General features: G+C 41.3%; 2 protein-coding genes across 5 annotated transcripts in view; one reads left to right on the forward strand and one right to left on the reverse strand.

Annotated features, from left to right (window-relative positions):
* The window catches only part of CLVS1 (clavesin 1), a 149,391-nt gene extending 127,164 nt beyond the window's left edge, over positions 1-22,227 (forward strand). The window contains exon 5 of the mRNA XM_061123373.1: positions 21,228-22,227. Within this exon, the coding sequence (XP_060979356.1) occupies positions 21,228-21,315 (88 nt within the window). The 3' untranslated portion in view covers positions 21,316-22,227. The remainder of the gene's footprint in view (positions 1-21,227) is intronic.
* Positions 22,228-22,322: 95 nt separating this feature from the next.
* The window catches only part of ASPH (aspartate beta-hydroxylase), a 182,600-nt gene continuing 178,405 nt past the window's right edge, over positions 22,323-26,517 (reverse strand). For all 4 annotated transcript variants that reach the window (XM_061123370.1, XM_061123369.1, XM_061123372.1 and 1 more), the window contains one exon: positions 22,323-25,242. In XM_061123370.1, the coding sequence (XP_060979353.1) occupies positions 25,092-25,242 (151 nt within the window). In that variant the 3' untranslated portion in view covers positions 22,323-25,091. The remainder of the gene's footprint in view (positions 25,243-26,517) is intronic.

Genomic DNA, 26,517 nt, shown 5'->3' on the forward strand with positions numbered 1-26,517 from the left:
CATGTACACCCATGGCTGATTCACGTTGGTGTACGGCAAAAACCACCACAATATTGTACAATAATTGTCCTCCAATTACAATAGATAAAATAATTAAAACAAACAGAAAAAGTCAGGTGGGGAGAAGGGTGGTGTTGCAGGGTACTTGGTCAGCTCCTGCACAGTTCTCTGATTGACTGATGGTGAGGTCACAGAGTGTTGTCACAGGGGTTCACATTGTCAGTCCTTAGGTCCCAGGAGGCCTGGGGCTATGTGCCCAGTAGTTAACATCTTCCATCTGTTGAAGAGCGAAGGGTTTTTCACATCTGCAAAACATCTCAGGAAATGTGCATCAAATACTGCTATCTAGGTGCTTCAGAGAAGAGCTTGAGCAGAGGATGTGGGGGAGGGCCTGTCCTGGGAAGGTCCTCTGGGGTCCTGCTGGGTTTCAGGAAGAGTGTCTCTGTTGGAAGTCTTCTTTTGGTAAACGGTAAACGGTGGGTACACAATAAACAATGTCTGGGAGGAGGAAAAGCTGTATATTTCCTGCTCAGTCGTGATGTTTACACTCAAATGTCTGGAAAACCTCTCTGCTTAGATGGACAAGGTCGGAAAATTGATTTACTCCCCAGGTTACTAGTCAACCTTCACTGGGAAGTGGTGGTCATGGTAGCTGAGAGGCTGTTGACTTTGTGGCCTCTACAGGGAAGGGACTAAACTTAGTACCTGAGTCCTGACCACCCCTCAGTCCAGACAACAGCACAGTGACAACTGTAGTGACTTCACGCTTTGACACTCTTCTGAGCCCGTAGCTCATTAAACTCTTTAAGTCCTTACCACAACTGTAAGAAAAAGGTATTGTCGTTATTCTCATTTTTACAAATGGGGAAACTGAGACATAGAGAGGTTAAGAATGCCCAAGATCACACTGCAAATAAATGGCCAAGCTGGGATTCAGACCTGGGCACGCTGGATCCCTGTTCTGGGTTTTTGCCCTCTATAAGACAAGGCACACTGCCTGTTTTTCATTATACATTCTGCATTCTGTCCTCAACTCTTGTGCCAGGCTTCTCTCTCCAATCTCTGCATGGACAGGAATCTCATGTGGCCTGTCCCTACCCGATCTACCCAAAGACCTTCACAACCCAGATAAGTCTTAACTTCCAAGGTGAAGGGGCATGAAATAAGAGTTTGCCACTCTTTCCCCAGATGATCTGAGTTACATCTCTTGGGTGACCAGACATGTCACCAAGTGGCTCCAAGTCCCATTTCTGAGTTAATGTTGAGAATGAGAGGGGATGACACCCTCCACTATTAGCCAGCGAATTCTGGAGGGTAAAAACTTGGTCTAACTAACTCTTAATTTATCTCACTGCCTCCCCAAGAATCCAACTCAACACCCCCCACAGTAGACACACAGCAGTCACACTCCACAGGCTCACTGCACTTTGTTTTTCAGTTGCTAAGTCATGTCTGACTATGACTCCATGGACTGCAACATGCCAGGCTCCTCTGTCCTCCGCCATCTCCTAGAGTTTGCTCAAATTCATGTCCATTGAGTCCATGACGTTATCCAACCATCTCATCCTCTCTCACCCTCTTCTCCTTTTGCCTTTTATCTTCCCCAGCATCAGGGTCTTTTCCAGTGGGTCAACTCTTCACACCAGGTGGCCAAAGTATTGCTCACTACATATAGATGATTTAATGTTGAGTAAAATTTACCATCTCCCAAACCCATTCCTGATGCATTTGCCCAGTCACTTTAACCAAAGTGTCAGCTCCCAGATGGAAAGAGCTAATTCTCCTGCTTTACCAAGACTGTCCTGGATCTTGCCTCCTGGGATCTTCTAGGGGAGACAAGATGTGCCCACAAATAACTATATTTTACTGCAGAGAGGTGCAATGAAGGAGGGGGAAAAACCTGCTGTGACGCTCTGAGGAAGTGGTCATTAATTTCAACCAGGAAGACTTGGGGGAAGTCTTCAGGGAGATGGGCAGAACTGACCCAGGTTTTGGAGAATGGTAAAATATCAGGCTCCTCCATCCTTGGAATTCTCCAGACAAGCATATTGGAGTGGGTTGCCATGCCTTCCTCCAGGGGATCTTCCCCATCCAGGGATTAAACCCGGGTCTTCTGCATTGCGGGAAGATTCTTAACTGTTTGAGCCACCAAGGAAGCCCTAATATATACGAGTTAAGATTCAAGACCATGCCAGAGAAGCTGGCAATTGCATACGTATCTCATCACCCCACCAGTCCTACTGTCCTTGGTGAGGGCACCCTTGAGCCTTTGCTTGGGGATTTCAGGCAGCAGCAGAATGGGCAGTGAGGAGCCTGGTACTAGTGATGCCAGCAAGAAGGGACCACCCCTGCTGTCAGACTGTGCCTGCGGTCAGGTGCCTCATGGACAGAGGCCTGTGATGACTTAGAAGATTACAGGAACAGAACAGTCAACATTTGGAGCGTCTTTTGACCCCTAAGGACCAAGTGTTTGCATGTGCATGCTCCGTCTCCCAGTCATGTCCAGCTCTTTTATAACTCTATGGACTGTAGCCCACCAGGCTCCCCTGTCCATGGGATTTTTCAGGCAAGAGTATTGGAGTAGGTTGCCATTCTCTGCTCAAGGGGATCTTCCCCACCCTGGGATTGAACCCAAGTCTCCTGTGTCTCCTGCACTGGCAGGCAGATTCTCTACCACTGAGCCACCCAGGAAGCCCAGAGGAGATAGGAAAATTGGAAACAGTTGGAGGAGACTTTACAGGTCCTCTCTTCCGGTCCCCCACTCCATCAGGTGGTCTGTCCTCTAGCACAGACTGTCAGGCAGCCCCAAGTTGCCCTGTCCAGAGATGGGCAGGCAGTCTGTGGGGCAGGATGTGCCTGCGCCAGGGCTTAAGGAAACGTCTCTGTATTCTGAGCCCGACGACCTGGGTCTGACCTCTGGAACAGCGCTGTCACTTCCAGTGGGTAGACATCACCCATGATTCTAACCCTGCCATAGTTTCCGAGAGTCTTCTGGCCCCTTGGGAACTCAATGGGCTTTTGTGAGTATTCTTGGGGCCTGATCACGTTTCATTATGTGTTTTAGGAGCACAAATGGTCTCAGTTCCAAGCGTCTGGGACATGCATTCTGGCACATGTGTAAACTTCAGGCTTGTATGAAGTTCTCAATGAATAAGTGGTCCTAACAGCTCTTCTTCTCCAGATAATTTTGGCTCAACTCTTAAGCAGAAAAACTTAAAAAAAATTATTAGTTTAAATGAAATTTTCTCTGCATGAATTATTTCTAAATCTATCTGTTCTTTGATATGATTATGCCTTTGTGGGCTGAGTTTTAACTTCTTGTTTTTTATTTTATTTTTTATAGTCTATTTCCTTGCTTTCAGGTCATTGGCTATCACTTTCTGCTCTTGGGATGGTATAGGTCTGAAGCACCTAATTTCCTCCTAATTTATTTATTACTGGAATATGTTTTAAAACCAGAAAGTAGGTAGCCAAACTTTTTTTTTTTAGAAAAACTTTTAAATACTGTCCAACAAATAAGAGTAAATAGGCTTTGTATTTGCAGAAGGAAATGGCAACCCACTCCAGTATTCTTGCCTGGGAAATCCCATGGATAGAGAAGCCTGGCGGGCTGCAGTCCATGGGGTTGCAAAGAATCAGACACAACAGTGACTAAGCACTGAGTAGGCTTTGTATTAAGCTCTGTAGAAGTATTTGGCTGCTAATATGTTGCTAAGTCGGTAAGTCGTATCTGACTCTGCAACCCCATGGACTGCAGCATGCCAGGTATCCCCCTGTCCTTCACCATCTCCTGGATTTTGCTAAAACTCATGTCCATTGAGTTGGTGATGACATCCAACCATCTCATTCTCTGTAGCCCCCTCCTGCCCTCAATCTTTCCTGGCATCGGACATCTTTTCCAGTGAATCGACTCTTCGCATCAGGTAGCCCAAGTATTGGAGCTTCAGCTTCAGCATCAGTTCTTCCAATGAATACTCAGGGTTGATTTGCAAATATGACAAAACTCCAGCCACATTGCTTTGAACAATAAGGAAAATTTATTATTTCACATAATAAAATAACAAAGTAAGGTGGTTACAGGAATGTTTATTCCAGTGGCTCAGTCGTTGCCACTGGAAGCCAGGTTCTTACCCCTGCATCCAGCACAAGTGAAGAATTCTCAGCAGGAATCCACCCTGATTCACACAGGGTGAAGCCAAACCAAAGGAGATTATTCTGCTTGGGAAAGAGGAGTGGATTGCTTGGACTGGAAACCAACAATTCTGCTTCAGGTTTGGGAAGGCAGGTCTGGAATTTCTGCTTCATGAAGCAAGTGCATGGTCTTCAAATCAGTGCGTTGATTTTGTGACATCTCTCTCAATTGTTGGGATTGGTTTTTTAATTGCTTTCTTATTCTAGCCTATATCTCTGGTAAAGTAATTAGAATGGCTATGTTGTTGGTTAGTCGCTAAGTGGTGTCCCACTATTTTGCGACCCCATGGACTGTAGCCCACCAAACTCCTCTGTCCATGGAATTTCCCAGGCAAGAATTCTGGAGTGGGTTGTCATTTCCACCTACAGGGGATCTTCCTGACCCAGGGATTAAACCCCTACCTCCTGTTTTGGCAGGTGGATTCTCTACCACGGACTCACCAGGGAAGCCCCAAAGGGCTATAGATATCATTAAAAAGGCTTTTCCATACAGACATACAGAGAAACACATTGTCTTGAGCAAAGAACCTCAATGCAAAAAGTGACAATATTGTACCACCTATGTAGAAGAACACATACATATTATTTTGGTTATTGATTCTACACTGCCTTTCTAACTTGGCGTGACATGGCAATAATTCTACTGCCTTCAGTGTGTACTTACATGTAAAAATGTTTGTTCCCAGGATTTTTTCTTTTTTTAGATATAGACAGCACCATTCATAGGGTTTCCTGGGTAGCTCAGTGGTAAAGAATCTGCCTTCCAATGCAAGAGACACAAGAGGCATGAGTTCAATCCCTGGGTCAGGAAGATCCCCTGTAGGAGGAGATGGCAACCCACTCCATTATTCTTGCCTGGAAAATCCCATGGATGGAAGAGCCTGGCGAGCTACAGTCCATGGGGTTGCAAAGAGTCAGGAATGACTGAACAACCTAGCACATACACACAGCACCATTCATAGTGTCAAAACTGTCAATTTTTGTCATTTCCAGTAATTTGGGGGGTTTTTGGTGCTGCCTGAGCATAGATGAAGTTTGGGTGAATATATGCAATAACTCCTGCTTTCATTTATTAAACCTTTAGAACTTAAGAGAGAATTATTTGCAGAGAAAGAGGCCTTAAAGACCCAAGCTGCACCTCCACTCAGGCCAGTAAAGACTGGCCCCAACTTTCCAGGAAATGATCTGCCTCATCTATCCTGTATACTGGGCACTTGGAGGGACCCAAGTGCTTTGGAGTCTTGTCCAAATACACAGTGGAAGGATTGCTTTTGATTCCTTTGACCAAATGCCTCCATCTATATGTTCCCTAAACTCCTCTCCTAGATTCCATGTGAAAGAAGTGGGACAATATCGAAAGATATTGTGAGCCAGCCACTTTTATTGGAGGGAGTGGAGGAAGCTGAGGGAATGCCTGGATGGAGTTCAGATTTCTGAGCCAGAAGGAAATCTTTGGCCATGTTGTTCCCCTTTGGGTCCTGCCTGGGTGGTAAAAAGAAGAAAGTCAGTTTAACTGTTTTCAGCTGTCAGTAGAATTGCCTATGACCTTGGTGATCTTTCAGCATGTCGTCCTCATTTTATGGAGTGAATTACGCGTTTGCTGGATAACTACTCATTTCCGGCAGAAGTAATATATCATTATGAAATACAATCTGCAGGAAAAGAATGAGGGGTGTCAGTGTGGGAACAGGAGGACCCTTGTCTTCTAAGCAGTTGGGGCAAAAAAAAGGGCTCATTTTACTGTGTGGCCCCAGGAACAGATGTTCCATATGGAGGTCCCGTTCAGTAAAATGACATGAGGCGTCATTTCTTCATGAATGCTTCACAGTCCCTGCTGCCTTCTAAGTTGCATTATGACTGATTTATCACTCAAACACTTCTCACTTTTCGGGTGTCCCTCTATGTCAAGCAGCTAATGCCTGAGATGTCATCACTTCTAGAAGCAAAGACCATGTGGGTACCCCAAGCAAGCCCAGTGTTTTATGTCAGTTATTGGATACTGAAGGGTTGCATGGATGCTGACAGGAATTTGTTAACATTTTCTAAAGATTAAGATAAATAGCTGCCTAACCTCTTCAATACTCGTGCATCCAGCTGAAACAAATTCCATGCTTTTATACATCTTTCTTTATTGTGGCAGAAATGAGGGGAGGGCATCTCCTTACACAAACATCCTATAGAGCCATGTAACATTAAAAGTGAAAGTTGCCCAATTGTGTCCAACTCTTTGTGACCCCATGGACTGTAACCCACTGGGCTCCTCTGTTCATGGAATTCTCCAGGCCAGAATACTGGACTTGGTAGCTGTTTCCCTTCTCCAACGTAATGTTAGAATGAAGAAAATCTACAATGAATTCAGCCCATAAGAACACGATCAAGGACAGATAAAATGTGTGTGGGGGTGGGAGGTGGGCACATGTTCTCCTCTATTTTAAAGAGTGACATGACAAATTATGAGATAAAGAATTCTAAGTGCCTGGAAAAGCCAAGAAGTAGGGTTGAATTAGAAGCAAATGAACAGATGTGGGTGTGACTGGTTGTAGTTTCAAATACTAAGTGTTTGGTAACTCACAGTGTCTGTTCTGAAAGAGACTCCTGTTTGCTGAAGCCCTGTGGTTAGGTGCGGTTACTTGGAAAGGAAGATGTAGTCTAGGCAAGAAAAGCAAAGAAGGTTTATTTCTTGTGAACACATTGCTGTTGGTCAGCAAACATTTTGTCTGATTCCGATAAAGCTGATGGCATGTGTACCCAACGTCTCGCCAGCAGTGGGGCTCTCATATGAACTTTAGTGATCATATGGATGAAAACAAATATTTGACGTGATACGTGATGAAAGTCCCACTGAAGTATCATTCATAAAAACAGTGTGCTGCTCACGTAGAGAATTTCAGTGCCTTTAAGCAAACTTTGCTATAGATCTTAAGTGAGCTTAAAGTATCCAGACTATAGTGTTTGAGCTTTCATGTCAAGGCCATACACTAGCATTGTCAAGTTTTCAGCATCTCATGGGAAATGCCTTCACGTCTCCACTTCTTCCCACATACCAGACAGGATACAGATGTTCCTGGCCTTATTCTGAAAGTTCTTGAAAAATTGAGCCTTTCAGGTTTTGAGAATTGAAAGAAAAATAGATATTTTTTAAATGGAGAATTTTAAAAAATAGATTAAAATGAGTAAAAATAGGTTATTATCACCATGTTATAGACAGAGTTACCGGAGCACATGTGGGCATGCTTAGTCACTAAGTTGTGTCCGACTCTTTGTGTCCCCATGGACTGTAGCCTGACTGTATCCCTCTGTCTATGGGATTTTACAGGCAAGAATACTGGAGTGGGTAGCTATTTCCTTCTCCAGGAAGATCCTGGCCCAGGGATTGAACCTGGGTATCCTGCATTTCAAGTGGACTCTTTAACACTGAGCCACCAGTGAAGCCCAATACACTGAGGTTAAATGATTTAGCCCAGATGGCTGGGCTGGTAGGCAGCAAAACATTGTAAATTCAATTCTCTTCATTCCAAGTCCAATGTTCTGTCTCTTTTACCACAACTGTTCTCACACTCGTGTGCATTCATTCCTTCATTCCACAGGGACTCATAGAGCACCTTTTTGGGGTATTTGCCTTTTCTCAAAGTCCTGCAGCTGTCTTAGATGTCTGCTCCCATTCCTACCAGCCCCAATTGTATCCTGTCTCTAAGACAAGGTTGAAAAGCAACTTACTGTGTCACACTCTGATGTACTGTGCTGTCCCTAAACCCCATTCTGCGGGGGGAAGCTACAGCTACTCAGGAAGAAAATTGATATTCAGGCTAATGTAGTAATATCAAAGGAGATGCATTAATGTCCTGTCATTTAGGCCCATTTAAGTCATCTGACTCAAAAATAGACTTACAGAAGGTAGTTTTTATCGAGAACACTAGCCATCCTTTTCAAACTCAGATAGAATGAGTCACCCTCATTGTCTCAGCTGGTGGCAGCTTCTGGCATTTTCTCTACCTGCTTCAGAACATCACATTCCAGTCCTAGCAAAGGGATTCCACAGAGGCTGTGCAGCATCCATTTCACAGGGAGGAGAATAATTAGGAAAAATTAGGGATGCTCTGAAAGTGACTGGCAGCTCTTTGTGCCAATCTAATTCTAATGAAAGATGAGCCCATTCAAAGCAGGTGGTGCAAGCACCTGCAGCCGTTTGCTGTGTTGCTATTTTTAGATACTATTGGTAGTAGAAAAAAATTGTCCAGAAGCATCTGCATATTAAAACTCTATTATTTGAAAGATCATCTGACTGTCTCAGGACACCTGAATCCACCTTGAAGTGCTTCAGTTCTATTCAGTCGCTCAGTTGTGTCCGACTCTGCAACCCCATGGACTGCAGCATGCCAGGCTTCCCTGTCCATCACCAACTCCCAGAGCTTACTCAAACTCATGTCCATCAAGTTGGTGATGCCACCCAACCATCTCATCTTCTGTCGTCCCCTTCTCCTGCCTTGAAGTGCATGCCATTCCTCAAAACTTTGTAAACCTATACACACAGTGAACATGGGCTGATGGCAAGAACTGTTATTTGGTTCACCTACAGACTGGGCTCTAAGACATCTGCAGACCTCACTCTGATGCCAAGGGTTCTACCAAGGAGTTTGGGTACAACACATGCTAACTATCTAGCTATGACTTTGAGCACGCTCATCACTCAGGTGCGTTAAAGTGACTCTGCTTAAAAGAGTGCTTTGGTAAAATTAAGAATATTTTTATAACTAAATAATCTGATTCTCTATATCTGTTTTCTAAGTTGGTAGTCTTTTCTTTGGTTTCTTCAAGTGGTCAGACAAGGGCTTCCTCTCTTATCAGAAAGGCTAAGTGTCAGCTGTTCATATTCAGAAGATCATATTCAGGGAATGTTGGTAAAATGATAAACAACATGGATGGACCTAGAGACTGGATCAAGTGAGTTAAGTCAGACAGAGATAATATGAAATCGCTTATACAAGGAATCTAAAATATGATAAAAATGAATTTATTTTCAAAACAGAAACAGACTCACAGACATAGAAAACAAATTTATGGTTACCAAAGGGGAAAGGATGGGAGGTTAGGATAAATTAGACTACCGGGATTATCATATACACCCTACCCAATTTAAAATAACCAAAGACCTACTATATAGCACAAGGAAATATGTTCAATACTCTTTAATAACCTATAAGGAGAAAGAATCTAAAAAAAAAAAAAAGAACATATATATACTGAGAGCTTCCCTGGTGGCTCAGCAATAAAGAATTCATCTTACAATGCAGGAAACCGGGTTTGATCCCTGGATTGGGAAGATCCCCTGGAGAAGGAAATGGCAACCCACTCCAGGATTCTTGCCTGGGTAATGCCATGGATATAGGAGCCTGGCAGGCTACAGTCCATAGGTCACAAGAGTCAGACGCAACTTAGCGACTAAACAACAATAACATATATACTGGATCACTATGCCACACACTTAAAGCTGACCCAACATCGTGAATCAGCTACGCTTCAAAAAAAAACCAGTATCACTTCAGAAAATTATTGTGAGGTTTAAACAAAGATAATGCAGGCTAATGAATTAGCACAGAAGCTGGCATGAAATCAGTACTCAATAAATGGTGTGTCTTTTATTGTTGATGGTGATAATGAAATGATGACAATAAATATAATAACCAACCTTGGGGTTGGGTAACTCTCTCATTGCTGATAATTCTAAAAATATCCAATCAAAGTGTGTGTTGAAATCTTCCATTCCAAAACATTCTGAAACTGATTTCAGATGTGATGAGCAAGCTTTGCTGAGGGCCAGCTGGAATTTTTCTGCACACTGGGACATTCTTGGTTGCTCGAGACGCGGAGGGAGCTACTCTTTGCAGCAGGAAACTGTGGCCTGAGGACAATCATATAAGCAATCAGTTACTCTAAATAAACTAGAATACTTCATGATGACACAGTTGAGTTCAGTTCAGTTGCTCAGTCATGTCCAACCCTGTGTGATTCCATGGACTGCAGCACGCCAGGCTTTGCCTGGAGCTTACTCAAACTCATGTCCATTGAGTTGGTGGTCATCCTTGCCTCTCATCCTTTGCTGTCCCCTTCTCCTCCCACCTTCAATCTTTCCCAGCATCAGGGTCTTTTCAAATGAGTCATTTCTTCACATCAGGAGGCCAAAGTATTGGAGTTTCAGCTTCAGCATCAGTCCTTCCAATGAATATTCAGGACTGATTTCCTTTAGGATTGACTGGTTGGATCTCCTTGCAGTCCAAAGGACTTTCAAGAGTCTTTTCCAACACCACAGTTCAAAAGCATCAATTCTTCGGCACTCAGCTTTCTTTGTAGTCCAGATCGCACATCCATACATGACTACTGGAAAAACCATAGTTTTGACTAGACAGATTTTTGTTGGCAAAGTAATGTCTCTGCTTTTTAATAAGCTGTCTAGGTTGGTCATAACTTTCCTTCCAAGGAGTAAGCATCTTTTAATTTCATGGCTGCAGTCACCATCTGCTGTGATTTTGGAGCCCAAAAAAATAAAGTCTGTCACTGTTTCCACTGTTTCCCCATCTATTTCCCATGAAGTGATGGGACCAGATGCATGATCTTAGTTTTCTGAATGTTGAGCTTTAAGCCAACATTTTCACTCTCCTCTTTCACTTTTATCAAGAGGCTCTTTAGTTCTTCTTCGAAAATAGTTATTAAGTAGCACCTGGCAGCTTTGAATTCAGTATTGAGAAACTTTTGGAAATAAAAATATCTTTTAAAATATCTATTTATTTATTTGGCTGCACTGAGTCTTAGTTGTAGCACCTGTGATCTTTCGTTGTGACACATGGACTCTCTAAGTGGTGGCAGTTAAATGTAGCTGCCCTGTGTCACATGTGATCTTAGTTCCCCGACCAGGGGTAGAACCCGAGTTCCCTGCATTGTAAGGCGGATTCTTAACACTGAACCATGAAGGAAGTCCCTAAAAAGATTTTTAAAAGGTAAATCTTTTGGACACATGATATCTAAATGTTGTGGGCTCATACAAATTTTCAAAGAGGCTTTTCAGGTCTGGTCAAAATTTGTCATTTGCCATATTGTTATGCATTTCTAGAAGGAGGTAAAAACAAATGCTGAGATAGAGAGGTACTTAGACTATTCAAGCAAATTAGCTTTAAGTCAGAACTGTGGAACTTTGAAAAATGAAGTCTAATTATTTTCAAGAACTAATGTTGATTTATCCCAGTCTGGTAGCTTTCATGAACTCTTGGGGCTAAAATCAGCACTTTGTCCAGCAATCATCATTTTACAGTTGAAAAACGTGGGATCATAGAAGCCAAGTGAGATGTTCCATAGAGTCTCATAGCAAGTTAGTGACGTGGTGATGATTCTCTTCCATCAGCTCATTTCTCCAAGGATCCTTATAATAAACAACCAAAACCATCTGTAATTGTAGCATGAGGTTAGTAATAATTTTGCTGTGTGTTCAGAAAGAACTTATTTCTTTCTTTTCAAGTAGTTTAAATTTCTTCCTGAAGTCTTTTGATATTATTTATCCATTTAGAGATAAAATAATGGCATATGTTCACCCTCATCTAAACAATAAATTAATGGAGTCTAAACTAATGAAGTTTCTTTCTAGTTAGCATTCAAGCAACAACAGTGTTACTCAGAAAACAGCGCTCATGTCACCCGGGGCTTTGTGTGTATCAGTGTGAGGATTAAATGAGTTAACATGTGAAAAATAACTCTGCACACCGAATATTGGCAGTGACAGATCGTAATGTTGTTGCTGTGGTCCCTCGGGATGACTGAAACTCTAAATGAGGATGAGTATATTACTCTGGTTCAGCCACAAGCCTGATGGAGGGAATGAAGCCTTAGACTAGTGCTGTCTGATAGAAACAATGTGAACCACACATAGAATTTTAAGTTGTCTTGTACCACATTACAAGTAAAGAGAGAAACAAGTGAAATTAATTCCAATAATATGTTTTATACAACCCAAATTGTTGTTGTTTGGTCCCTAAGCTGTGTCTGATTCCTTGCGACCCCACCAGGCTCCTCTGTCCATGGGGTTTCCCAGACAAGAATACTGGAGTGGGTAGTCATTTCCTTCTCCAAGGGATCCTCCCAGACCAGGGATTGAACCCATGCCTCCTGCATTGGCAGGTGGATTATTTATCACTGAGCCACCAAGGAAGCCCAACCCCATGTATACAAAATTATGATTTCAATATAATTTAAAAAGTATTAGTGAGATATTTTACATTCTTTTTTTTCTTTTCATGCTGTCTTTGAAATCCCATACATACAGTGTCTCTACAGCCTATCTCAATATCTCAGTTAAGACCGATCCAGTTTCAAGTCCTCAGTGGGCACGTGTGCTGAGGGCTCTGTGTTGGATGGTGTTGCTTTAGACCTATTTATATGTGAGCCCAATTTCCATCCTTTCTGAAGGCACATGTGTTTTCTCTTGGCTCTTTCTTCTTTGCTCTAAGATTGGTACCTATCAAGGTTAAATAGAAATACATTATACACTTGAGTTCAAGTTACAAGGCATTTAGGCAAAAGCTGAATTATTCAGATCACTCTAAAAATATTTCACTTAAAAAGTAATAGAATATTTATTTTTCTTCCATTGATTTCTTTATATTTCAGTAAGTTATGGCAAATTGTATTGTCACAATCAAGGGAGGTTTATTTCTTATTTCTTCACTTCGATAGAGAAAGGCTTTGCTGCCTTACATGAGAAGTACTTGGGCTAACTGTTAAAAAAATGATTTGTTGCTTTATGATTTATTGATCTGGTTCCATGAATTTTAATTGTATCATATTGCCTACAAGTATCATTCTAACAATGAAGAGTTTGGTAGCTGAACAGAATGTGTGTCTTACAACTATTCTTTAAGATTCCACATCAAGGATATTATTGAAGGCATTATGGCAAAAAGAAACTCCATATTGCTTCACATAGTGGAAAACAACTACAAACAGATGCACTGAAAGCTACATAAATAATTGTTAATCAGGTGGAAACTTCTGGGTTACTTCTAAAAGTTACAAGATATAAAGTAAAATAATAAGGTTAGCTTTCATGTGGAGCAGTCTTATCACTTATTTTGAATTTTTAAAATATTAGTCTTTCAGTTCAGTTCAGTCACTCAGTCGAGTCCGACTCTTTGCGACCCCATGAACTGCAGCATGCCAGGCCTCCCTGTCCATCACCAACTCCCAGAGTCCACCCAAACCCATGTCCACTGAGTTGGTGAAGACATCCAACCATCTCATCCTCTGTCGTCCCCTTCTCCTCTTGCCCTCAATCTTTCCCAGCATCAGGGTCTTTTCAAATGAGTCAGCTCTTTGCATCAGGTGGCTAAAGTATTGGAGTTTCAGCTTCAATATCAGTCCTTCCAATGAACACCCAGGACTGATCTCCTTTAGGATGGACTGGTTGGATCTCCCAGCAGTCCAAGGGACTCTCAAGAGTCTTCAACACCACAGTTCAAAAGCATCAATTCTTCAGTGCTCAGCTTTCTTTATAGTCCAACTCTCATATCCATACATGACCACTGGAAAAACCATAGCCTTGACTAGATGGAGCTTTGTTGACAAAGTGATGTCTCTGCTTTTTAATGTGCTATCTAGGTTGGTCATAACTTTCCTTCCAAGGAGTAAGCATCTTTTAAGTTCATGGCTGAAATCACCATATGCAGTGATTTTGGAGCTCCCCAAAATAAAGTCTGACACTGTTTCCCCATCTGTTTCCCGTGAAGTGATGGGACCAGATGTTATGATCTTAGTTTTCTGAATGTTGAGTTTTAAGCCAACATTTTCACTCTCCTCTTTCACTTTCATCAAGAGTCCCTTTAGTTCTTCTTCACTTTCTACCATAAGGGTGGTGTCATCTGCCTATCTGAGGTTATTGATATTTCTCCCGGCAATCTTGATTCCAGCTTGTACTTCCTCCAGCCCAGCGTTTCTCATGATGTACTCTGCATATAAGTTAAATAAACAGGCTGACAATATACAGCCTTGACATACTCCTTTTCCTATTTGGAACCAGTCTGTTGTTCCCTGTCCAGTTCTAACTGTTCCTTCCTGACCTGCATATAGGTTTCTCAAGAGGCAGGTCAGGTAGTCTGGTATTCCCATCTCTTTCAGAATTTTCCACAGTTTATTGTGATCCACACAGTCAAAGTCTTTGGCATAGTCAATAAAGTAGAAATAGATGTCTTTTTCTGGAACTCTCTTGCTTTTTCAATGATCCAGCGGATGTTGGCAATTTGATCTCTGGTTCCTCTGTCTTTTCTAAAACCAGCTTGAACATCTGGAAGTTCACGGTTCACATATTGCTGAAGCCTGGCTTGGAGAATTTTGAGCATTACTTTACTAGTGTGTGAGATGAGTGCAACTGTGCGGTAGTTTGAGCATTCTTTGGCTTTGCCTTTCTTTGCCCATTCTCAAACCTTAGTCTGCATTTAGCGTCAGGTCAACAATGCATCAGGACACACAGTTCTCTCTAGTTAAATTTAATAATGAGGCTCTTGGGAACTTGAAGTTGAATTCACGCTTTGTAACTCAAAGTGTAGATGAACTAAATATTCCAGACCTTAATTTTCTTATCTGCAAACAGGGAAGGATAGCAATAGCTAAAAATGAAGGTGCACATGTATCAGGCTGACACTGGGCTAGACATTTTCATTTTGTAATTCATCTAGTTCTCCTTACCCCCACCTGCCATGTTGTGGGCACTATCATACTTCCATTTTACACATGAGGGGGTCAAATTTGCCCAAGACCACAAAGCCAGTGGTGGAGCCATCATTCAAGTCCAGGAAGGAACTTACAGGGAGAAATGGAGGTTGAGTAGAATTACTTAGAGACATCTTAAAAAATATCTTTTAAAAAACCTCACTCTTTCTGGTTAGACGTGCTGATACAGGTGTACTAGGACATTACTACTCCACTAAACCAAGCTCATCACTGATTTTAAGAAATAAAACCAGAACTATGGAATGCTTCCTGAAGAAGTGATGAGGTTGGTCCCTGGAAAGCAAATGGGAAGGATCTGAGTTGAACGAGGATTTGACTAAATTGCCTCTGAAGCTCCCTTACAGCCCTGGTCTCAGTGACTCCAGGTGATTGCCTAGGGTGAAGGGAGGAGGTCCTGAGCCCTTATTTGGGCTCCACAACACCCAAGCCAGGCAATAGCAGTTCATTAGTAAGAAGAAAATGCAGTGACAACTGTTGAGATAAAGTAACTAACTGAAGTTTTGGAAATAAACCTCTGACTGAGAACAGAATTCTAGTTCAATCCTGAGTCTATGCAGAATGGACTAGCTCATGATGAAAATTTTCCATCTTTATTTTGTTCTTTTTGAAAGGTAAATACCTTTGGAGGCAGTAAAAATTTAAAGCATGGCTATAGATATTTGATGACACGCAGTGGGGAAAGTTCCAAATTTTGGAAAGGAAAAGGGGAAAGTAGAAAGAAGAAAGGTAGAGTGAATGGAGGAGGGTGGGGGTGGGGGATATAATAACAGGAAAACAAAACATGGCAACTATCAAGGCAAGAATGAAGCCATTGTTAGGGTAGTGGCTACACCACTGAGATAATGATGGCTGAAATAGTTCGTTTAACTCCCTGGCTTGCCCTTGAGGTTAAGCTGGCTTTCCATGTTGGAAAGAGGACCCAAGAGAGAAGACTGAAATGTTTATTTTAGCAGAAGTGTTCATCTTCTTGGGTGAAGGCAAAGCCAACAAGTGGTGAGATTACCACCAACGTGATCTGGGCAAAAAAGTCACAAGGCAAATGGTTCCTCTGTGGTTAATGCACAGTTCCTGAACTCACTGTTTATGAGTGGTGGAGATGTTTTCATCAGCGAACTGTTGAACATTCTTCCCAGAGAGTACTGTGACTCAGCTAAATGGACAGAGGGCAGGATCTAAGACAGGTGTTTCTCTTTGCTTTATTTATGCTAGATTTTGAAAAAGGCAGCATATGCTTTCCGTTTTTCCAATGAATTTCAAATATTTCATGATAGAATGTGTTCCTTATATCAAATGCTCATTTTGTGACCAGGTAAATGGCATTATGTCACACTGAAAGTAAAGATGCTCTGGTCCCCTTCTCAATCAGGGAAAATGCAAACAAGAAAAAAAACTGTGGCTCCTCATGCTCGGTGCCTGAGAGCTGTTCAACTGTTACCCACCACTTGGCCAAGACAGTTTATGGGCTGAGATAAGAAAGCTAGCATCCTGAGTCCCCACTGTCAGCACAAGGATTAAAAAAATTCTACATAGATCTCAGAAATGGAATGTTTTCTGCCATATCAGTAAACAAAGGATATCACAGTCATCATCAGTGAGCTTGTGAGCCCTGAAGGAACGAATACCTGCCATCTAGCAAACATCAGACTGCAGCCACTTCCTATGATGAGCCCCGAGGAAACTCAGGATATGAAAACCCAGGAAACCGCCCGAGACACCTGAGGTGCATATCAAAAGAATGACTTCAGTGAGTCCAGACTCTTGCATTTTCCCACACATAGAAAAGCACTAAATTCCTTGACTTGAGATACCCGGTTTTCTTTAGTTAACTATCATCTTTTGACATTCAGACTACCTGTCCTTTGCTGCAAAAATTCTATATACTCTGGCTCCGTGCTGACCCCCCACCCCCACCACCTCCTTGAAGCAGTTCTCTCAGGGTTACTGAGATGCTGTCTCCCAGGCTTCAAGTCCTAAAAATTCCCTGCTGAATAAAACATAACTCTTAACTTCTAAGTTGTAAATATTTTTTAAGTCAACAGATCCAAATCTGATGCCAAGTGAAGGGAAGAGGGACCCAAATGAGGCCTGTGAATGATGTCTCTGTGTGAATGATAGCTTTTCCTCTCTTCTTTTTCTTTAGAGATGAAAAAGAGATGATGCCTGCTTCCCACCCCAATACCCTGTGTTGATCACAGTGACCCCATACCTATCTATGGGTCTATGTGAGAAACATGTTCACTTGCCCAAAACCAAGGGATGGACTCAGAGACACAAAGCAGTGTGTCAAAACAGTGAAAGGGAGACTGTAAATGACAGTCTTACAAGATCAGGTGTCTGGTGGGCAGGCACACCCGGGACAGTTACAGCAAACACTTTCATTCCCTGGCAAGCAGATCCCTCCCTAGTCCCTCATTGGCTTAGTACTAAGGGGTTATAATCTTCTAGGACATCACCTAAGTCTCATAGGGTATTCTTTCTTCTCCCTTCCCATCCTAAGTCCACATTTCTCAAAAGAACTTTAGTTTATCCCTTCCTAAACATCCTGTTAGCTTAGGGATGGTCCATGGGTAAGCTGTTAGGCAAGACTAGCTTGCCAGTAATTTTCCAAGATGAAACTAGCCAGCTGTGAGTGGAAAACCATTTGTTAATAATTCTCCACCCAAGCCCAGCTACTTTGTGCTGAAAATGGACCACTTCAAGTTCCATTTCTTATAGTCTAGGTCTGCATAACTAAAGCAGTATTCCCACTAAAGAATGAGTATTTCTGAACATGTTCTCACAGTCCCTAGCTATGGCAGGAGACATTCACAAACACTTCTTACCATACATGAACTATCCTTAGCCATTTAACTCTTTAACTTTATTCACTTCATGCTAATTATTTGGTCTAAAGGGGCTGAAAACTCTCATATCAAAGAGCACATAACCGTTGTGTCATTTACGCTTTGTTTCCCTTGCAGTGTTTTTTTTTGTTGTTTAGTCACTCAGTCGTGTCTGACTCTTCATGACTCCATGGACTGTAGCCCGCCCGGCTTCTCTGTCCATGGGATTTTCCAGGCAAGAATATTAGAGTGGTTGCCATTTCCTCCTTCAGGGGATCATCCTGATCCAGGAATTGAACCCATGTCTCTGCATCTCCTGCATTTGCAGGTGGATTCTTTACTGCTGAGCCACCAGGGAAGCCTTTATTACCATGAGTGAGTGGCAATAAGTGATTTTTGTTTGAAAGTTCAATATTTGAGAATTTGTTGATTTTTTTTTTTCCATGGTGGCTTCCACAACAGGCGAAGGGAAAGTTTAAAAACAAATCCACTACTCATGAAAATCACAGACAATAATTTGGATGGGTAACACATTTCTAGATCCAAAAGGATAGAGATACAGTGGTAATATGAGCCAAATTAAAAAAGATGAAATATTCAACCATGCACTTTCAAGATGGGAGAGAAATGACTTAACAGCAGCACATGTAAATATAGCTAAAATTTCCCTTGGCTTTATTAAGTAAGTTCCAGAAAGGCTAAGGCAATTTTAGGTGCATTTTCTATGCTTCAAGAGAAGCATACAAAAAAGAAAAAGAAGGAAGCAATAATTTCATTCTTTTTTGAAGTGACATCCTGTGGGCAAGCAGTTGATGAAGAGATGCAGGAGAGTAGTTTAGTTCTAGAAATATTGAAGGCTAAAGAGGAATTTGGTTAGTTTTAGTGGGAGCAGAGAGAGGGCTGGAGGGTACTCAACAAATATTTTAAGGGCTGTTATGTGGATCGGATGGATTATACATATTCTGGTGATTCCAGCAGACAAAACCAGGAACAGTATATAAAAGTCGCAAAAAGACAGGTTTTAGTTCATTGTAAGAAAAAGCTTTCTAGCAGAGTTGCTCCTCTAGGAGTACGGAGGAAAAGTCAGATATATTCACCAGGAAACTGCGTGGCACCTTACTCAATATTTCCCGGTGGGTTTATCTAGTGGGTCTCCAAGATCCTTTCTAATTCTGGGGCTGTGGTTCTCTTGCCATGTTGTAAAACAAAGCCAAGTGGCATGAAAGAAGAGAAATACAGCTTAGTGTCTCTAAAGTGGACTGGCCGTTAACATCCTCCATCTTCACCAGGGCCTGTAGGGCAAAGCGGTTAGGCAGCTGTCCAAGGTGCTAAATGGAGGTGGCCTGTATGGGCAGTTGTATTCCTGTTTTTCAGTTTTAGTTTGTTTTAAAACCTTCTCGGTTTTTGGCTTCTCTGCTTTATATATAAATCTATTACCCCCACTGCCCACCCTGCTACACTTGTGTAGGAGTGTGTGTGCACATGCACACACCACGCACACAGCCTTTAACTAAAGCAAAGAGAGAAATATGTAGGCAATGTATAAAACAGCTGAAATATACTACTATCTGGAGCTTCTCTGCCCTGTACCAGAAGCAATCAAATCCACTTCATTTTTAAAGGTTAGGCTTGGCACCTAAAGTTGGACTAGATTGAAATTTTGAGTAGCTAAACATCGCTGCAGTGTTAGGTAGACCAAGGAATACTGTGATGGTGATAAACCTGTCTTGTTCTCCATTCTCTATTTGTGTTGCCTTTCCTATGTTACTTCTTTTTCTTTTTTTTTGTTCCTTAGTTTTTTCCCATGCCAAAATGGAAGCAATAATAGCACCACTCCTTAGGGTTATGAAAATGAAGTAACTTCATACATGTAAAGAGGTTACAACTATATTAGCTGCACAGACAACAAACATTAGTGCTATATATTGTGCCTGAGGCCCTCAAGGCCACCCTCAGATGTGATCATCTGCTTGAAGGACTCACAGGACCTAGAAATGTGGTTATACTCACAGTTATGGTTTATTACAGCAAAAGAATACAGATCAAAGTCAGCAAAGGAAAAAGGTGCATTGGGTGGAATCTAGGTACTCTGGAGCAGTTGCAAGCTTCCAGTTTTCCTCCCACTGGAGTCACAGACAGATCTTAATTTACTCAGCAATGACATGTGACAGACACAACAGGCAAAGTGTTGTCAACCAGAGAAACTCACCCATGTCTTGGTATCCAGGTTTTTTGGGGAAAGAGAAGTATAGGGAGGTCTGTCACACAGGCAAGCAGAGCTTGTGTGACTTACCTTAGCTACTTGGTCTTCAGCTCCTCTACCTCCCCCAACAGGAGGTCAAACTGAAAGGATGTCTCCCAAAGTCCAGGCATATAAAAATAGACATTCATCATAAATCACCTTGTTAAAATAAACCATGTGGCATGGCCCAAAGCCTTAAGTATACAAAGACACTTTATCAGGCAGGATACTCCAGGGGTTTAAAAGAGTTAGTCAAGGGACGGTCCCGAAGACTCAGGATGTGGAGAGTTTGGGAAACTCAGGTGTACTGAGTTACCCATTTACTGCACTTACATGTAAGTCTTGCTTATTTGAATAACCCCCTTCAATCATTTTCTTAATGCTTTGAGTGGCTTTTTCTTTTTTTTATGAACGTTGATTGAATGTTTACTGTGTGCATAGCTCTTATAATCTTCTCTCTATAAAGCTGGAAAATAATTTCAATCTGGGTTATAAACACAAGAAATGATTACTCCAGTATAAAAGGACACATCAGAAACTAAAGATCACTGACATTATTGCAATATTGGTAATAAGAGTGCTCCATAAATTTTGACTACAATTACATGCCAAATGCTTTATGTATAATATTAGTTTTAGTCCTTCTTAACAACTCTGGGAGGTAGGTAATAGCTACCTACAGGTAACAGGTAATAGCTTTGTTTTACAGATGAGAGAACCAAGGTTCAGAGTCCTAAGAACTTCCCCAAGACTCCTCAGTCATTAAGGAGTCAGGGATACATTTACAGCCTGATTCTACATCTTGTGCTATTAACATCATATATGATAGTTTCCTATGACCTTGAGAAACAAAGACTCTCAAAAGTATTTTGAAACATTAAAAATTCAGCAAAATTTATGATACTTTATACACCTCAAGATCCACAGAGTGTCTAGACAAAGGGGCAGAATTGTGGCTAGAACATGTGTGTGTTTTATCAAAAGGAGATTCCTGTAAAGAAAATTCCAAGATGCCTGGTTTCCTAAAAACATGATGTAGAAGACACAAAAGCATGGAAAATAGAGATACACAAGGGGGAGAAGTTGTATAGATGAGCGTCTTGGTTAATCAGGGATCCATGAAGTCTGAAGGCCCTCCAAGATTCCAAAATGGCTAGCATCATGGATTGTCTGTAATCACATCTTTTCCCTTTTCCTATTATTAGATCTCAGTCTGTGGTAGAAGCTGGGACCCTGAAACATGAGGACAAGGGAGAGAATGAGAACACCCAGCCACTCCTGGCTCTCGACTGAACCCTGAGTCACCCTGTGCTCCCGACGTCGCCAACTATCAGTGGTATCAGCCACCAGGAAGCACATGTGAAACTGACCACACGACTCATGCGTTCGGCTCAAGGGCCTCCTCTCCTGCCACCCAGTAATGACTGTCACCAGCCATTGGTCTGAGCAGCCAAAGTTGAACAAAGACTTGAGAGATGCATTTTTGTTTGTCAGTGAGGGAATTGGAAGATGAAGCAAAGTAGTCATGGAAACAAGACTCCCCCCACCCCATATTTATGGTATTAAATGAATTGAAAAGAGAAAAACTAAATTTGAGGCACACACCTCATTAGGACAAAGATTTTTCTGATGCTTTGAAGAGATGCTCTCCAGTTTTTGCAGTTTAAAATTAAGTGCATTTCCAAGTAGATCCATAAGAATTTAAACTGTGCAGACACAATTTTCAAGTTTAATGTAGTGCAAAGCCCCAAGACAATAGTATCTCCAGTAATCTTCATTCCTACATCGAGTTATTTTCTTTGACCTCATCACCAGCATCCAATTTCAAGTTGTTCAGCCTAAGAGCATGCTCTTATAGGTCTGGCTATTTGCAGAGTTTGTTTATTTTGATATCCTGCAAAAATGATTTTGATGTCACATCTTTGATCAGGCCACCAGCTGATTATCAAGAGCTAATGTGAAACAAAGACACACAAATTGAGATATGACTATTTCATCTTAGCGATGTGGCTTCCCACAAGGAATGTATGTCTCCAGAGGGTAGGGGGTTATGTTGAAAATACATGTCAGTGATTAATGAATCTTTTCAAGTTGCTTCACTTAGGTCACTATGGCAAGAAAAGTGCTACAAAAGCATTACACACCCACTACGTCCCCCCACCTTCCTCCTGCAATCAGTTAAAGGTGCGAAGGATGGACCTGGCTGTTGTTAAGGGGGTAGGTATCAAACATGGAGGAAGATCTTTAAGGATGGCTAAATATACAAGAACTGAAAATAAGAGAAGACTTGGAATGCAGGATGAAATGCCAAAGATCATTTTATTTCTTTGTTTATTTTCCTTAGAAATGGAGTCCCCAGCTGTCCATTCAAAGGAAACTAGATAAAAATAAACAGATATCATAGCATATGATATCCTTACATGTGCCATGTTTCCCCAAACCAGTTGTATGTTTTTAGCTGTATCTCTTATTCTCCCAGCCATTTGCATGACATGGGCCTTCATTACTATGACCAATTGGTGCTCAGTGTCAAAGAAAAAATACTTAATAGTTGATAATGAGCAGTAAAACATGATTTTACACTGTAAGTACTTGGGAGGGTCAATTTGTTGGCTAAAAAAATTCAAAGAAAAGAGGTGATTCAATTGGCCATAATCATCCTCAGTAGATATTATTACTAATTTTAACAAATTATCACATCTCTTTCTCAATAGATCTAGTGTTTTAATTTTTTTTCTACTGGTAGAAAATGATAACAGAAGTGATTTTTGTATTCCACTCTTGAAATAAAATTGAAATAGAATTTAAAATATTTCCCAATCAATTGCAATTACATCACAGTATAAATAAAACCAATTCATTTTGTGTAAACACTTCAAATAACAAAATACTAATACTGAAATAATTCTACCAATGCAATGACTTTTCTTATATACCACAACATAGGGAAGAAAGATGAAGAATTAAAGCAAATCAGAAAACCCATTTTATTACTTGAGTTTATGAAACAGTTGTGGGATCCAAGTGTTTAAAATGCTACTGGAGTCAATTATTGCCAAACATTTTGCAACAGTAATAATAATTCTGGCTTTCCAATTGGCAATATTTAGAATCCTACTGTAGTGACCTGATTTTAAATACCATATAATAATTATTAAGTTAAGAGTTTGTTTTTAACTCTATTCCATGATTTCATTAAATGAATGTAAGATGATGGTTCAACAGTGACAACTGCTACTTTGAATTTCTTTATGTGTATGCAACATACATACAGGAACCAAATTCAGTAAGTGACATGGATGTCGCCATGGGAGCACGAGATTGCATTGTCCTTTGTCGGTCCTTTCTTCTGTTCAATAAATACTGAAGGACACAAATGCTTTTTTATTTTTCAAGCGCTTGTTTTTCCTTCCAGACTTTGGTAGTTCACTCTGGTATTTTTCCTCAAATGCTTCTTCATCTATTTTAGAGAGATTTTTCAGCATTGGCAAAACAGAAGGAAATAAGACAAATATTTTGCAACTCTTCAAAGGGAAGCTAATATCCTTAAGGACAAGCAAAAGCAGTCTAATAGCATTTTAAAGAACTGTTTGGGTTTTTTTTTTAAATGATATAAAGAAAGCATCCTTCTTTGTCCTTCAATAGAAAAGAAAACAAAACACAAATGATTTTTCTACCTGTGCATGGTAACCTGTGTCATTTCTTTAGCATTTTTGTTCATATTGGCTTAAAATTCAGTGCATGAAGATCATTACATTCTTATAGCTAACATTTCTAGTTAGCTTTGGTTTAAAATACACAAAATTTAATGCATTAATATTCCACTAAATTAATGATGTGGTCAGCCTTGGAACGAGTAAGGCAACTGTTCTTTCTAAGCAATGGCAAATTTTAAAACCAAACTATCAATAATAATTGACACCTCAAAGTGAAGTTTAAATGGCAGAAGTTTCTCAAGCCAGGGAGATGTCAGAGTCCTCCAAACAACCATAAAGAGGAAACAGTTTTGACATCCTACACCCAGGACAGACATCCTGGCATTTTTGGCCTTCCACTCTGTCATCCTTCTTAATTTTACAAAGTCGTGATAGGAATCCTTTCAAGGACCTTCTCATTCATAAGGATCCACAGTAGAAGACACTCTGGATTCCAGCCCTGCTTCACAGATGCAAAGGGGCCAGAAGTCAGAGATCCTAGCAGCCCCCCATAGAGCTGATCCCGAGAAAATTCTCACTTGGAGAAATTTTCGTTTTCTTCCCCGCAATGCCTGATATTTGTCATTAAAAAAATTTACATGCATCATTGTTATAACTCAATATAAAATGACTCCAGGTCCTTTTTCAGTGTAAAAAGTTCCTCTTAGAAAGAAATACCATTTTTGACAGTATTTCTGCCATTCACAGAGTGAGAAGAAAAAATAAGACACCAGCTCTTAATGAAGACAAAAAAGCAGAGACTCAATGGGTGAGGAGCAGTATGGTTCATCAGACATTGGCATAATTATGTCTTTCTGCTTTGTATTAGGAAAATATAATTTTTTGAGTGCCTTTTACTAAAAATCATTAAAATAGGGAAGTCTGAGTTCATCAGGAAAGTTACCATTAAACAGAAGTATTTATGCAGCTTGTCATTAAACTCAACAAAAAGTAGTGATGTGTGATGATAAACCATCTAGCTACCCTAGAAAAATATAGCTGCATAGAAAAATTACAAACTAAAGCAATCCATTCACAGTTTCTACACGTATTCTCATTTATACTGATTTCGCCTATTCTAAGAGAAAAACATATCTTTGGCCGGCAAGGTAGAAGCTATCTTGAGTTCACCTGGAATCCAGGCATCAGATGGGGGCTGTCATGGATGAAATATGGCAGGTATTTTCTATAAGAATTGCAGTGAGGCAGATATTCCCTTTAGTGTTTTCCATCCCTGGGAGGAGGTTTAGAATTTTTCAGGCTGCAAACCAAGAGAATTAAGGGCTGTGGTGTTTGAAGGTCTATGCCCACATCCAAGGAGACCGAACCAAAAAGGTGGCCTCTCTCCAACGTGTCCTGAGCCTGCACAGAATGCTAAATGGCAGGAAGGCTGCGTCTCTGATGGGGTGTCAGCTCCGGGTGCCACACATCCACAATGAAGATGAGCCGGAAAGACGCGGCATCCTGCCACACCTCGTGTTCAAAGGAGTCATCGAAGATGAGCACCTTGCCTTCTTCCCACGTCCTGGAACAGAGAAGTACATCAGTGTGTCATTCAGTTGCCTGAAGATCAACCCACGCTGTGTTCAGGCAGGGCCTCTCGTGATAACCTCTGCAATAGGACCAGGTAAGTGGAACACACGGGCTGTGAGGAGATCAAACCAGTCAATCCTAAAGGAAATCAACCCTGCATATTCACTGGAAGGACTGATGCTGAAGCTCCAATATTTAGCCACCTGATGTGAAGAGTCAACTCACTGGAAAGATACCTGATGCTGGGAAAGATTGAGGGCAGGAGGAGAAGAGGGTGACAGAGGAAGAGATGGCTAGATAGCATCACCAACTCAACGGACATGAATTTGAGCAAACTCCGGAAGATCATGGAGGACAGGGAAGCCTGGTGTGCTGTAGTCCATGGGGTCACAAAGAGTTGGACCCAAGTTAGTGACTGAACAACAACAACAAAAAGTAGAACATAGGATGTGTTCTTTCATTGGCGATTAAGAAAGAATTTCAGGATTCTTCCCACGAACATCAAGTTTCAGTGCTCAGCACTGAAGGGGTACACAGGGCAGGGGACCGGAGTTAAAAGTAAACTTATTCTTGGTACAGACCTAGGCAAGTCTTCTTTATTTGGGCAAGCACTCGGACACGTGCCCCACCAGCTCATTCCTGAGGTAACCTCTCAGTCAATGCCTCGATGCAAGAATCCACCTTGCAATGAAAGAGACATGGGTTCAACCCCTGGTCCAGGAAGATTCCATGTGCCTCGGAGGAACTAAATCCAAGTGCCACGACTATTGAGCCCTCGAAACACAACTAGAGAGTCTGTGTATCGCAACAAAAAGATCTCGCACGACTCAACTACTAAGCATGTGTTCTAAACCTCGGGAGCCCATGTGCCTGAGCGCCCTAGAACCCATACTCTGAAACAAGAGGAGTCATTGCAATGAACAGCCCGTGCAGTGCAACTAGAGAGTAGCCCGTACTCGCCATAACTAGAGAAAAGCTCACACAGCAATGAAGATCCAGCACAACCAAAAATAAATACATAAGTAAAATTATAAATTTAAAATAAAGTAATAATTATTTGCAAGTTAAAAGTCCCTTTAGGTTGGATAACAATGGTATCCTCTTATTATTCCCCCTCGCCGAACACCTCGTGTGCTGTCTCACACACCTACCCTAAAGTCTTGCACTCATCAAACGAGTTGCTTAGCTCTTTGATTCAATTCCTCTAAAGGTTCAAAGAGTTTCACTGGAGTCCCATTCAAGTATAACAAAAGACACAGGGCAAGGG

This window comes from Dama dama, chromosome 21 (genome assembly GCF_033118175.1).
Source record: "Dama dama isolate Ldn47 chromosome 21, ASM3311817v1, whole genome shotgun sequence".
Taxonomy (NCBI): domain Eukaryota; kingdom Metazoa; phylum Chordata; class Mammalia; order Artiodactyla; family Cervidae; genus Dama; species Dama dama.